General features: G+C 40.5%; 1 protein-coding gene across 3 annotated transcripts in view; it reads left to right on the top strand.

Annotated features, from left to right (window-relative positions):
• Window positions 1-13844, top strand: part of LOC138207994 (protein kinase C-binding protein NELL1-like) — a 252661-nt gene that overhangs the window by 220917 nt on the left and 17900 nt on the right. For 2 of the 3 annotated variants that reach the window (XM_069165603.1, XM_069165601.1), the window contains one exon: window positions 8932-9072. The exons of the other annotated variant lie outside the window; for it this stretch is intronic. In XM_069165603.1, coding sequence (XP_069021704.1) covers window positions 8932-9072 — 141 coding nt within the window. The remainder of the gene's footprint in view (window positions 1-8931; window positions 9073-13844) is intronic. 3 annotated transcript variants of the gene reach the window in all.

The raw sequence follows: 13844 nt of genomic DNA on the forward strand, positions 1-13844 counted from the left end.
CGGGGAAGGTAATGATTTGTATTATTATGCGTTAAAGGTACTACTTTCTTAAAGTGATACAACCTTTGTCAGAGTTTGGACAGCAGCAGCGTTTGAGAGGGAAAAAGGTTCCGCTTGTCTCAACGGGTGCAAAAAACATCCCTTCCAGAAAACACATGAATTTCACACGTGCAAAAACTCATGTGACACATGTGACATGCGGTTTTGGAACAGTTTGCTGCTGTAATGTGTGAAGCCCATGTAGATTCCCCTGTGAAAACTTTTGCAACGTTTCCCCCATGTTATCATATGTTGCAAAATGTGGTAAACACGTGTCATACATGTGATCACCGATGTGCAAAACATGGGAAACTCGTGTGTTTTTTTTTCTGTAAGGGGTCTCCAGCTCTTAACTGCTGAGTCCAAAGTGTCAAACTGACAAACAAGATGTTAAAAAATATTTAAAAGTAAGTTTACATAACCTTTAAGCAACATTTAAGGTTTAGGTTCAGATGTTGTCTAGTCTATTTTATACACGCCACTTATGTGCAGTATGTATGTACATACATATTCATTGGAGTGTCACTAGGAATTATTCACTTCATTGATTACAGGGAGTAAAAAAAAACCACTCTTTCAATGTACGTGCTGGATTCAGAAACTCTTGAACATTCCTTAACCTATCCTTTTACCAAAGCTACTATTCGTTACTGTAATGCTTTCATAATTAGTATGGTGAATGCATGTTTACATCTGCTTGATGTCTTTTATGTTCACATTGTCATTCCTTAACATCCTTTGACCCAATGAAAGCAAGCTTACCTTTTTGAAAAAAAAAAAAATAATTCTGCTTTAAGGTAAGCTTTTTAGTCGTTGTAAGGAAAAAGCATTACATTTAATTATATTCACACTGAGGAGGATGAACGTGGTCACATTGTTTTGTTTTTGGGAGGGGGGGGGGTCTTCTTACAAAGCTACCCATTCAGACTGAAATGGTTATTCTGACACAAACTCTGCGACTGTACTTTAGTAGCTCCACGATGGCCATACATGCACCAAAATAAAATACAGACCTCTGCAATTTTAAGGTCAGAAGATGCTAAATTATAACATCGTTGCAAAGTATAACATTTCTCAGACATCCAGGTCTAATATAACTGCTGAATCAGCAGCATTTCAGTGATTGCATGCGAACAGGTTTTTTTGGACAGGCTTCACTTTGAAATATAGACGTTCAAATGCTGGTGACACAACAGTTACAAGTCCATAAAAAAGTACATTTAACCATTCCTGAATAAATAACTGACAATTTGACAGTAACAAACAAACAATTCACATCAGTAGTGTAGAACAGTGTAATGTGGTCACGATAACTCTTCCTTTAATCCAGCTTTCTGTTGTTGATTTTAAGGACATTTCCTGGTCACAGACCATCAGGCAGAAAATAAAACCTAAACTCTGGTTGTCGTTTCTGTTTGAGGACACTTTACTGTAAAGGCCCCATGATGTTGTTACAGTAGGTCAGTAGGGCGGGGATAAATTGTAATTATGTAAAGCTCAGCAGGCCGGAGGATTCTCCGCAGAGCTTTGGGATTATTTTAACTACGTGTGGATTAATTCCAAATTTCCTCTGTGATCTTAAACTCACAGCACTTCACAATCTGGACTGTCATAAAGTCTTGGTTCCCCCATTGGGAAAATGCCTTGCAAAAAAAAAAAAAAAAAAAAAAAAACCTAACTATTAAGTGCTCATTTGCATTGTAATGGAAGGAAACAGAAGGAAATGCGAAATGCTGTCAAGCTTCCTTTTTTCTTTCCCACGACTGCAACAAAGATTGATGGAGTGTATTTATGGGAGCTGCTACACATTGTACCCCGTAACGCCTGGAAGGTCATCTGTCCACTTCACTTTTGCAGACGGAGAGAACGGAAGGCCGTTCACACTAAAACACACACACACACACCAGCTAACAAATAGTTTTACAAAATCACTACGCATTAGGAATTATTGACTCAAATGAAATGAGCTTTTATTACATCTAAATGAAAAGGTCTAACAAGGTGCGTGATGGATGGGTTTTTAAATAACATGTGCCCTCCATTTAAAGCGATCCGGGTGGAATGAGGCATTTCTGTGCATTTGCAGTTGCTGCTGTGAGTCAGGCAAAATTTTAGAAAGAATTTATTTTTATAAAACTAACTAAAATACCCAGAACGGTTCAGTCTGATGTATTGAAAAATGAATTCTAAGGTTGGCAAAATCAGTTGTTCCATTGAACACTCAGGCATCAGTCCACAACAAGTTGTCATGACAACAACTGGGAGAATTACCACTGAGTTCAAGCCCGATATAATGTAATTTGGATTTTTAGAAGTGTTACTCCGAGTGATCATTTTCTTTAGAGGATGAATATACATGCTTCAACCCAGTATCACAGCAAAGCGTGAAATAGACACGCTGGTCCACCACAGCAAAACATGGGATAGCCACGGGTCGCCCTCTCTAGGCGTGACAGTGTCACGGTTTGTAAGCGTGAAACTTGCACGCACGTGAAAGTAACGTAATGAAGGATCACGTTACCAAGTACAAAGGACAATTTAAGGCGGTATTAGGAGGCGGGAAAACGTGAAACTGTCCCCTCTAGAGAGGCCAAAGCGTGACTATTTCATGTTTTGCTGCAGTGAACCATCTATTTCACTCTTTGCCGTGATACCAGGTTGCCTTATTTCTAGGGTCACCATCAGGCCAAAATTGCAATAAATTCTCCAACCCATCCCCCCCTGTAGGTCGTTTGTTCCTGATGTAAAAAGTAAAGTAAAAGTAAAGTCAATTTTGTATCATTATTCACATGTTAACTATCTATTCATGGCCGGTTGCTTTCATTGATCTGTTAGTGATGAGTTTTTTTAGGAACTTCGGCGAACGGGATTTTTGGGATCATGGGATCGTGACTCAATCTGAGCTCGTCAATATGTGTCGGTGTGTGTGACATGAAGAGGTCCGATGCCCAGGTCGTAGATTCAAAACAATGTTCTTCTCTGCAAGGCTGATCTACTTATTGAAATGATGTCTGTTTAATAATCTTGGTTTTTCTTTGAATCCGGGTTTGTTAATACCAGTTTTTCCACGACATTGCCCTCAAATACGATCAAGCGTGTTTTCTAAATCAGCACCTTATATTTAAAGTTATACAACCTTTGTCACCATGGCAACAGTTAAAGCGGTTTTACCACCCAAACCACTTCTTCTGAAGAAGGAAAAAAAAACGTTATAAAGTGAAAAAAATTGCATTAAATCGGATAAACCCTGCTGAACCCTTCTCAGTTTCAATTTTTCACATGATCAGCCAATTTGAACTCCGTGGTGATTTTCCCTTGTCGGAGAACATTTTTGAAAAACATCTGACTTCAGTGCGTAACAGAAGAAGTTGGTGATCAACTGCACAATTCTTCAAACAAAAGTGCATCGAGAACAAATGATTTGCCATAATTTACTGGGTGATTAACTTGCTCTTAATCACCAGCTACACTGTGAAGGCTGAGAAAACAACTTACTGCTGGCCGGCCTTTGCCTGTGTATAATCAAATAACACACTCGGGAGCGCAGCGATGCGTCTCGTCGGGGCTTTGAAGCCAGAGAACCTCTCTTTATTGCAGCGGCCCCATCTGTGCGTACAGTTAAGAACATTTCACTGATTGGCTCTGAGTAAATATTTCTCGGGAGTCTTGTTTTTATGTTGGAGTTATTGTTCTGCTGTATTGTCCTAAATTACATTGTACTTATACGGTTCTCTGAGTAAAGATGTAAACATCTGCACACATCCCTAAAACTTAAAGTGGGTGGTCTGACTGTTTCAAATTCAGTGCTGTGGCATTTCGATGCCCCATGTTTCCATGGCAAATATATAATAGGAACTGAATTCCATGCAATATGCAATATGATCTTGTTTTTACGTGTTATAGGCCTATTAAATGTGAACCACTACGCAAAATCTGGTCTTTCTTTGTCCTTTTTTATTGATGCGAGCACCCGGACCGTAACACTACGGACTTAAAATCCTAGCGGCGGCCAGCTTGATCGGTTTGGTTTTAAAGCATGACACGGTGCTAAAATCTTAAAAATACATGAGTTCATCGATATCTTTTTTCAGCTTACTTAGAACAAGATTGAGCTAGCTCAGCAGTTTTGTGTTTCTATGTGCAGTATTTATTCAGTTTGAGAAACAATGTCGAGGAAACATTAAAAGGGACGAGGAATCGCCTCCGTTGCTAGGGTCGTTGCTAAGGCTCGGCCTACTTCCTGGAGTAGGAAACATTGCACACATTAAATTGGAGTCGTCTGATTGTTTTCCAATTCTTAGTCTTACCCCGTGTATCGCCATGGAAACGGACATCGGATTGCCTCGCAATATGACTACATTTTGATTACATATTTTATTTAGTTGGTAACTTGTTGTATAATCGCAATATTACAGAGGGTGTGCAAGGTAAAAAACAGGAGATGAAATGCAGTTATGAAAAATATGGCAGAGGCATAAGTGTTTCAAATCTGAATTTTAACTGAGACAAGGCATCAAGCATTTATTTTTATTCTTATTGTATTTCCAAACATAAACAGAAGAATGAAGTACAGAAAATCTGTGAGGAGATGGAAGAAAAATACGTACATGTCACATAATTCACAATTTAAGTGGTGGTATTTTGCAGCGGCAGTGAAAAACCCCTCGAACGTGTCGCTTTTCATAAATTATGGACAGCTATGACGGAGAGCAATGCAGGATTATTGTCATTAGGAAGGCAGGCAGTGCCGTTGCTCTGTTATTTGTGTACTTAAGATGTTCAGGCTGGGCGTTATTGCTTTCCTTCTTCCCAAATCATGTTTATTTGTTTATGCAATGCAAGGAGGTGCCATGCATGAGGCTCCACGGTGAAAGTACAGAACGTGGAGTCTCGAAAGCATGTGTGTGTGTGTGTGTGTGTGTGTGTGTCAGCAAATTTTAAATTGAACGGTTTAATAAATAACAAATACTCATTTCCCTCACGATCCTAATTTGCACAAAACATTGTCCATTATTTGTAACTGTGACGGCGAGATGTGTAGCAGACGTGCTGTATATTGTAGGTTCATTAATGGCACCGTGTGCTGTAGGAAGTGATATATGGTCCGCCCATGTTATATATTACAGCGGCTGTCAGCTGCCAGCCTTCTCTGTGCAGCCATAGTGTCTAATAATCGCAGCGTTCCTTCTCAGGATTGAATGAAGATCTTCAGCTTTTTGCACACGATTGCAACAAATTTGCAATAATGAAACCTCACCTAAATACAGTGAATTATGAAAAGGTAACTTGCGATCTGACTCGATCAGATTGGAAAACCTGACGATACTGCGTCTCACTCACAGATAGTCGTAACCTGACTGCACCACAGGCCCGTCAATCAAATGGACACTCCCCCAAAAAACATGTCTTTTTGATGCTTGTTTTATAGTTAATGACGGGATGATTTTCACATGGATTGCCAGAAAACGAACAAGTAATGACTTTAGCTAACAACACCAAGGTAACTCTTGAATTTTGAATTTGTTTGAATTAGAATTTTATGAGACAAGTTGAATGGGAGTCTATGGAGCCGGAGGATTTCTGGAGCCAACCTCTAGTGGCACTGTGTGGTATTGCAGTTTAAGGCGCTTCCACACGAGCCTAATTTTTTTATTCCCAGAAGCTACATCCACTTTCATATACAGTCGATGGAATAAACTTGAGAATTGAGAGGGCAATGCCGCAAATTTAAACAGTTTAAGTATTTAAATAGCGTCTCTCCTTGTTGTAAAATGTAGGCGTAACAAAATGTGGACCACGATTAAAACATTTTTTCGCAACAACAAATTAGAAGTGTAAAAATGAAACCTATTAAATTGTACCAGGGTCAGTAAATGAGGTTGGGGGAATCAAATGGCCACAGGGTGAAGTCATTACACCATTTAGCTTGCACCAGCCCGAACATATGCACGGATGCCCCCTCGTGTAACCGCGCAGCGCTGCTCTTTTTGCAGAAGGGTTAGCTGCTCTCATCCACCAATCGCCTTCAATCTTGATATGTTTCAGTGGGATGTCAGAGAGGGAATCTATCTTTTTTGGTGTAACTCTGACCGGACCTTTGACCCGAGAGGCTGACAGAGGGCGAACCTCCCGGCAGCTGTCACATCTTATTACTACCTACAGCGCTCAGAGCCAACTACACAACTACAACAACACACTGCTAAACGGCTCAACTTATGTTTGTGGAGATACGTGTGTGTGTGTGTGTGTGTGTGTGTGTGTGTGTGTGTGTGTGTGTGTGTGTGTGTGTGTGTGTGTGTGTGTGTGTGTGTGTGTGCGCGTGTGTGTGGTGTTCTTTAAGACAAGGCAGAGTTATCAATGTGACTCTAACAAATTGGGCTGGAGCAGCACAAACATGATCATAACACAAGATCAGAAGGCCAGTTTATTTTTATTATCTCAGTTTTTCTTCGCAAAATATTACGTAAACCTTACTGGAACCCTGGAACCCTCAAATCTGTTTTATCTCTACGGGTCCTGACCTCAATGCATCTCTCCTTTATCTAAAATTCACATTATTCGTGTAGCCTCTGAAATGGCCACGTCTGGATTTGTGCTGATAAGCATACATTTTTGTGGAGCAGAATCTGTATTAGATAAACACAACTTTCTCAGAGTGAAAAAAAAACACAAACTTTGATGAATATGCAGACATTTTGGGAAATGTACTATGTTTGCTCTCTTTCCTTGATTTTGTCTAGACAGATCAACATTATCAGCCGCGAGCATCTTGGGCAGATCAGATATCTGTCTGGTTTCATAAAAGTCAAGTTTAGATTCAAACAAGAAATGAGACAGACTGGTATTCACTTGAGAAATACAATCCACAGTGATTACGAAACGATTCAACTCTCACTATAAATAGCCTTCCACCAGCTCCACATTTTACACAGATTTGTATGTGATATCTCGTTCTCTAATCACAGGACACGCAGGGAAAGACACTGATATTGATATTCTCATTGGATTCCTGTTTTTTTTTTCCTTTTTTTTTTTTTTTTTTTAAATCAGACCATTTTTTTAATTAAAATATTGGTTTTATGTGTAATTTATGACATTTACTGTCTCGGTAAATGTGGTCCTGTAAGAAATTAGACCCAAGCTGTTTCTGTATCACTAGTGTGGGTAGAACTTTGTCAGAAGTAGATTTCACCATTTACTTCCTTTTTTTTTTTTTTTTTTTTTTTTTACTTCCTTGTCAAGTAGTCTTAATCAATGTTTTTTTTTTTTTTAGTCCTTTAACACAGAGTTTGCAGACACAGAGTCTAATCTAACATTTACTGTCTGGGCCACAACAGTGGGGTCAACGCGGTCAATGACTAAGTGAATGTGATATAGTTTCACCATTGGTTAGCCTAATGCTAATGCTAATGACTTCCTGTAGCGGTTACAAATTAAAAGTCTTTTGTTCAAACTAAAAGTCATCTAACGTTTCATACAGCCACATACTACATTTTGACCTCGTCTTGTATTCACCTGTATGTTGATGTTTATCTGATACATGATTGAAATAACGTCTGTCGGCCTCAAAATTTGGCACACATGATTTTTCATCAGCTATTTGATTCAAATCCTCGGGCCTGGTTCAAATCGCTATAGTTCATAGTTTTAATTTGAAATCTTTTAAATCAAATTTTAACTGGGAGAATTGCAACTACTGAAACTAACCTGAAGAAATTGGCTAGAGAGAAGGTCTAACACTCACTTGGTGTTTTTTTTTTTTTAACTACATATATGAACTATAGCGCATTGTCCTTCTTTACTCTCATGTGGAGAAAAGTACTTCAAGGCAGAGCCCAGCTGTCATTAAGGAGAGCAGGAGATGAACAAAACACAGATTTCAGTAAAGAGGATGGATTTTGATTGGCTTATATTTTAGTCAATACTGACCCGATAAAGCCTGCGCGAATCAGCCCTGATAAAATACCCGGGACTGTCTAAGGACATCTTCAGGGTTTTTTTTCCAGATGTGTTTTAGCTGACAAACTGGCACAAATGTCACGTGGATTTAATTGAATTGAATTGAATTTGACAGACCTTTTTTTTTTTCAGTTTATACACTGACAAAACTCAACAACTCCTGCCAGCCTCTAGGAACTGTCATTGAATCCATCACATGATATGAAAAACACCTGGCGGTCCGGCTCTGAACTACTGCACTGTTTCTTGTTGATCTGCTCCAGGTGTAGACATGACAGTTAATGAGCAGCCCCCCCCCCCCCCGCCCCCCCCCCCTCCTCCCGTCCCCGTCCCCCACCCCACCCCGCTGCCTGTCACTGTTTGCGACAGTTAGCGCGTACGTGATTTGAAGGAATGACTGAAGGTCACACTTTTACCAAGGTGTGTGCACAGGTCGAGTTTTACAGCCAGATGCGAGGGAGCTGCAGATGAGGAGCAGAGCTCACACCATACATAATGGATGAGAGAGACTTACTCTCCGGAGAAGGCGCGCAGACCTAACACCTCCGGGCTGGGCATGTGTGTGCACGCTGCACACCAGAGACAAAGCAGAGTCCAATAGAAAAAGGAGGAGAATGAGCAAAGAAGAAGAAATAGAAAAGAAGCATAAGGGAAACAATTCTGCCGGCAAAATGGTGGAGACTTTGATCCCCGCTGTGGCGATCAGTCCGCAGAAATGATGCCAATCTAATGTGGCCAAACGCTGACCCAGCTCTGCCGTCGCGCGGCCGGTTTTTGATCGACCTCCGCTGTTGCAAACCAGTGAAGATCAAAGAACCGGCAAAGCATCAAACGACACAAATGAGCCTAAGTTTCAGGTTGGCGTTTTTTGACGGCGGTAGTGGGTGATAACTTCCGCCGGCACTGATGTTACTCCCGTGTTTGTGTCCTCAGATATCGACGAGTGTGCGGAGGGCCTGATTGAGTGCCACAACCACTCCCGCTGTGTCAACCTGCCCGGCTGGTACCACTGTGAATGCAGAAGTGGTTTCCATGACAATGGCTCCTACCTGCTCGATGGGAGCTCCTGCGTCGGTGAGCATACATTGAACTGAAAACATCCTCGTTGCTGCTGGAAATACCAGCTCCTCCGCCACCGTGTGTCCACCGCCTAGCAACTATAGACTTAACTCCCCTTCCACTCTCCAATTATTCAGGAATTATCAAGTCTCTTTTCTTTTTTTTTTTCTTTTTTTTTTTTTTTCGTATTCCTTTGGTCTTCTACATGATTGCTTGATTGTTTCATTTTATCCTATGAAAATCTTGCACGGAAACAAAAGCCCCGACTGTGATGTAACGTACATGCGCTCTAACGCGCCCTCCGACGGGTTCACAAGGAGGCTAATCAGAGGTCTTCTCACCTTCAAAGCTCGAGTTGTAACCACGCGGTGTGAAATCCACACACAACCCGTTGATGAGATATTCATGAGGGCAGCTTCGCCGCTATTAGACGTTGGCGTCTTGTGTCGTCTCGTCGCATTAAAGAGAACCAGCAGGCTTCTGTTTCCTATTTCAAAACATTAGTGCTAATGGTGCACAGCAAATGGTAACACGGGATAGTGCAGCGAGAGACCGGCTTACCTTTTTTCTATTCACACTGGGATCAACTTGTAATATTTCCACATGTTCGGAGTGTTTCACAATAATACTGCGTGTTCACAGTCTCATACAGGAGCGAAGTTTCCTAAATATAAAACTGAGAGTCTATGGCCATATTAGTGTTTCTGTGTCGCTGTACACAGGTAAGATGATCACCCTCTTAGATTAGCCTGTTAGTTAGAGTAGCTGCAAACGGATCCGTAGCGCTGACATTAGCTGAACATCATGATTTTTCATTAACCTTCTACTATATAAGAGCAGGAGCTCAGAACATCTAAATATTCCAGACTAAATCCGAGGCTCCATTTAATTTTTTTCCAATGCACCATTTTAAAGTCCCAATGGATGCGGCAAACAGGATGGCGTGGCTGAGTGAAACACATTTGCCGTCACTTAACCTTTAAATCAAAATGCAACATCAGCAGCCTGCTTTGATTTATTTACTTGGGAGGGGGAGGTATGATTTCAGCAGATTTCCCCCAGAAAGTGGTTTTACATAAACTCAATTCTCAAGGAAAGTGATATAAAATTGATGTACTTTATATGTTCGACTTAACAGCTTCGTATCGCAAAACCATCCAGAAAATTGCGAAAGGAAGGCCCCACTGTGATTTCCTATAATCTCTAAAAGTAAGACATACTCTTTGTTCCTCATCCAATTAGTGATTTAAAGCTTTTAATTCAGATCTGGCTGTGGGCCATTACAACCTCTACTGCAAATATAATTAATGTTTTCTCTTGATAAACCTGAGATGAAGTTAAGTGGATTCAGACTCAAATCTTTTTGCACAAAATTACATCTAAGAGTTGAGCCTCCAGGCAGAGGAGGAGTCAGTCGTGTAAATCCAGCACTCGTTATTTCAGTATTTATCTGAGAGGTCATACTGCTGTCAACACAAAGCTGAAGAAAAGTTCAGCGGTGGATCAGTTCTTGATGTTCTATCCAGATATGATCCAGAGGACTTGGAGTGGAATGAATATTTCCCTCTGGTATTTATGGCTGGAAGTCCCTTTTGTGTGTCCAAGTGTGCGACACAAATGTGGCAGTGAAACGCTTGTAGCTTGCTCCTGCGCGGATGCTGGCTGCTGTGGTTCAGCTTGGACACAAATCAGCGACAACGGATTTCAGTTCCAAAGAGCTCTGTTGAATAAATTATCAGGACCTCCTGCAGGATAATCCACTTCTGTGCTGTGATCTTTATGTTCAGTATATTCCACGACACTGTTTCTGCATCACATCGTAGCTCCGCTATTCTCCGCCAGAAAGTAGCATTTTTAGCAAATAACTGATTAAGCATCTGGTACTTGGAACATGCAAATGAATGCAAACCCACTAATGTTTCCATCCATCACGAAGGAGAAAGCAACGCATTTCCCAGACCCAATTTTCACTTCTGTTTGATACTCAGAAGACTTTTTACTTTACAGTAACATTTCCACCTAAAATAACTTTTAGTCCCTTTTCAAGAAATTAAAATGTTCCTTTAGCCAGCTGCATTTTCTGAAGACCCAGAAAAGTTAGACAAATTAGTCATCTGACATATTTTGTTCTTCTTTTTCTAAGTTTTAATTGCGGTTGGCCACTTGTAGGTACATTATATTACATTAACGCCACCTATACCTGAGTGTGGCACAGTGTTTGTACGCAATAAAAAATACAACCTGCACTTCGTCATCAATCTGCTGTATGATGTTTTCTGTAGTTCCAAGTTCATGGTTCCAAAGCACCGTAAACAAATTCAAACTGGTATGCAGCCACAAACTTTGCGGTTCAACATGGCCCATCCCCCAAAGTTCCTGAACTTTGGAAAGTGCTTACCGCCTGAGCAGGAACTTTTTAGGAGGGTGAAATAATCTCCTCGGATCTTAATTTAGACCGTGGTGCTTGTGGTGGAAATGCAGTCACAGGAAATGAGTCCCTCAAAACATTCCTAGTTCCAAGGGAAAGTTCGTATAGTGGAAACGCGACTTGCGTGTTAGATTTAAAGATATTCAGCTTTGGCGACTCCTAGTGGCCGTACCACTAAAGACAATAGTCAAGTTTCACTACAAATTTACCGCAAATTTGAACAAGAATTCAAATGCATGTGTTCAATGGCTCAACGAGAAAACACCATTGAAGAACTGAGCACAATTAGATGTCTTTAATTAAAGGGTGACCTTCAAAACTTAAAATAATGAAAACAAATTTTATAACTTGATAGAAATATGGAATTTATGTTTCACGCAGTTGAGGAAGGATGCAGTCTGTTTTGTTCCATATGCTTTACAAACGTAACCTCCTGCCACTTTCCACCGTTTCCATTGCGTTTCATTGCATTTTGCCAATCTTCCCACCTCTGCCAAGTTTGTTATACTTGAAACTTGTTTCTCCTTAATTCTTACTTCTCCCATGTGCAAAATTAAAATGTGTTTAAAACAGATGGCTGGAAACCCACTGGGGTTACTTGTTTTTCCAACAAAAACTTGCCATCAGATTGATTTAAAATATAATCGCATAAATAATTGACAGGTAACTCATATTGGCAGTAATTGACTCAAAACGTCCCCAAGTCATTTGGACATTTACTAACTTGTTTGTGCTCTGTCATCAGAGGCTTTCAGGAAGCATGATAAATATGATTTACACAATGTGATTAATGAAAGCACTTACACTGACACACACTTTACTGCATGTGTATGTTTCTGTTGCAGGATGTTTGCCACCTTTTCTCCCCACACTTTTTAAGTATTATTAAGCTGGAAGGCCAGCCGGGGAAATAAGTACAAATGACAATTTAACACAATTTGTTTCCCTTCCACAATACCCCTCTCACGAGTCAACCAAACATAAAGAAGCAGTTTTTAATAAGAAAGTCGGCTCAAAGCAGGAAGCAGCAGCACCAGCCAGTTAACCACATCATGAGCTGCATGTTGGCAAAAAAAAGTATGTGATGTCCATGCAAGACATAGCAGAGAGGGATGAAGGGACGAAGAAAAAAATGGATAACTTAAAGTGTCTTGGTCTGTGCATGAAGATAATTGTGTAATTGCATCTGGTAAAGAGGTTAAGTCACAAATCAAAAGCCCAAAGTGTTGCATTCACATATTATTTTCTGTAAAAACCAAAGGCTTTGGATTGAAGGAAAGAATCCAGCTTAAAGTCAAGTGTTAAATTTAGTTTTGCCACAACAGCAACTTTGGGAATTAATCAGAGTTGGTGGATGTGAGGCTGCGTGGTGATGCAGCTCCGTCGCCTCGTAGCAAGAAGGTGTTTCTGTTTGCATGTTCTCCGTTTGCCTACGTCGATTTCCTCCCGGACCTCCGGCTTCAGTCCAAACATAATGTATGCATGTTGGCTTTATCAGTGACCCTTAATTGAGCATGGGCGTGAACGTGAGCGAGAATACTTGTCAGTGTTACTGTGTGATGGTTTGTCGACCTGTCCAGTCATAGACAGATGAGCTCCAGGAATGGATAATGGATGGATGGCGCATGTGAGACCTGTGAAAAGGGCTTTCATTTTAACAATTGTGGTTTTTCAAATGAACGAATGAGTTGTTTGTTGTAATGTTGGCGCAAATTTGTGTTTGGCACATGCATGTAGCAACTGGCTGTTGGCTTCGGCGTGGTGCTGTTCTCTAGATCCTGTTGGAAGTCATTTATATTTTTAATTGCTAGAAGATCCAATCAAGCATATGTCATGCAAGAGAGCCAAAGTTGTCATAGTGGCATTCGAAGCCTCGTTTTTTTGATCCTCTACTGTTTGCCCCGTTAACGTGTTAATACAACTTCAACACTTATCCATTTAAAATTAAAAGCCCTTTATGATTTTAAAGATACATTTCTTAACAGGGCTTTTATTGTCAATATTTGCATGAACCTGTTGTGACTGAAATTTTACTCTTTAGATAAAGAATCGAGGATAATAGTTGAAAATTGCAGGGTTATATTCATGATTTTATCAAATTACAGCGATGGATGCAAACTTGCCACCAACAGTGGTTACACAACCATAGAAATGAGCCACAACTTAACCTTGTGCCACGTGTGACGCAGGTGCGCTGTGGTACTTAAACAAATAGCACTACAGTTCCGCCCACTGGTAACACAAGAATCTAGAAGAGTCTTTTATCTGAGTGCACTCTCACCGTTTGGGCATGACAGGTGCTATTCATCAAGTGTCACACAGCCACTTCACACATGTCCACGCTATCTTTTTTTTTTTG

This window comes from Embiotoca jacksoni, unplaced genomic scaffold (genome assembly GCF_022577435.1).
Source record: "Embiotoca jacksoni isolate LCO1_2020_lvr unplaced genomic scaffold, fEmbJac1.0.p SCAF_35, whole genome shotgun sequence".
NCBI classification, from domain to species: Eukaryota; Metazoa; Chordata; class Actinopteri; family Embiotocidae; genus Embiotoca; species Embiotoca jacksoni.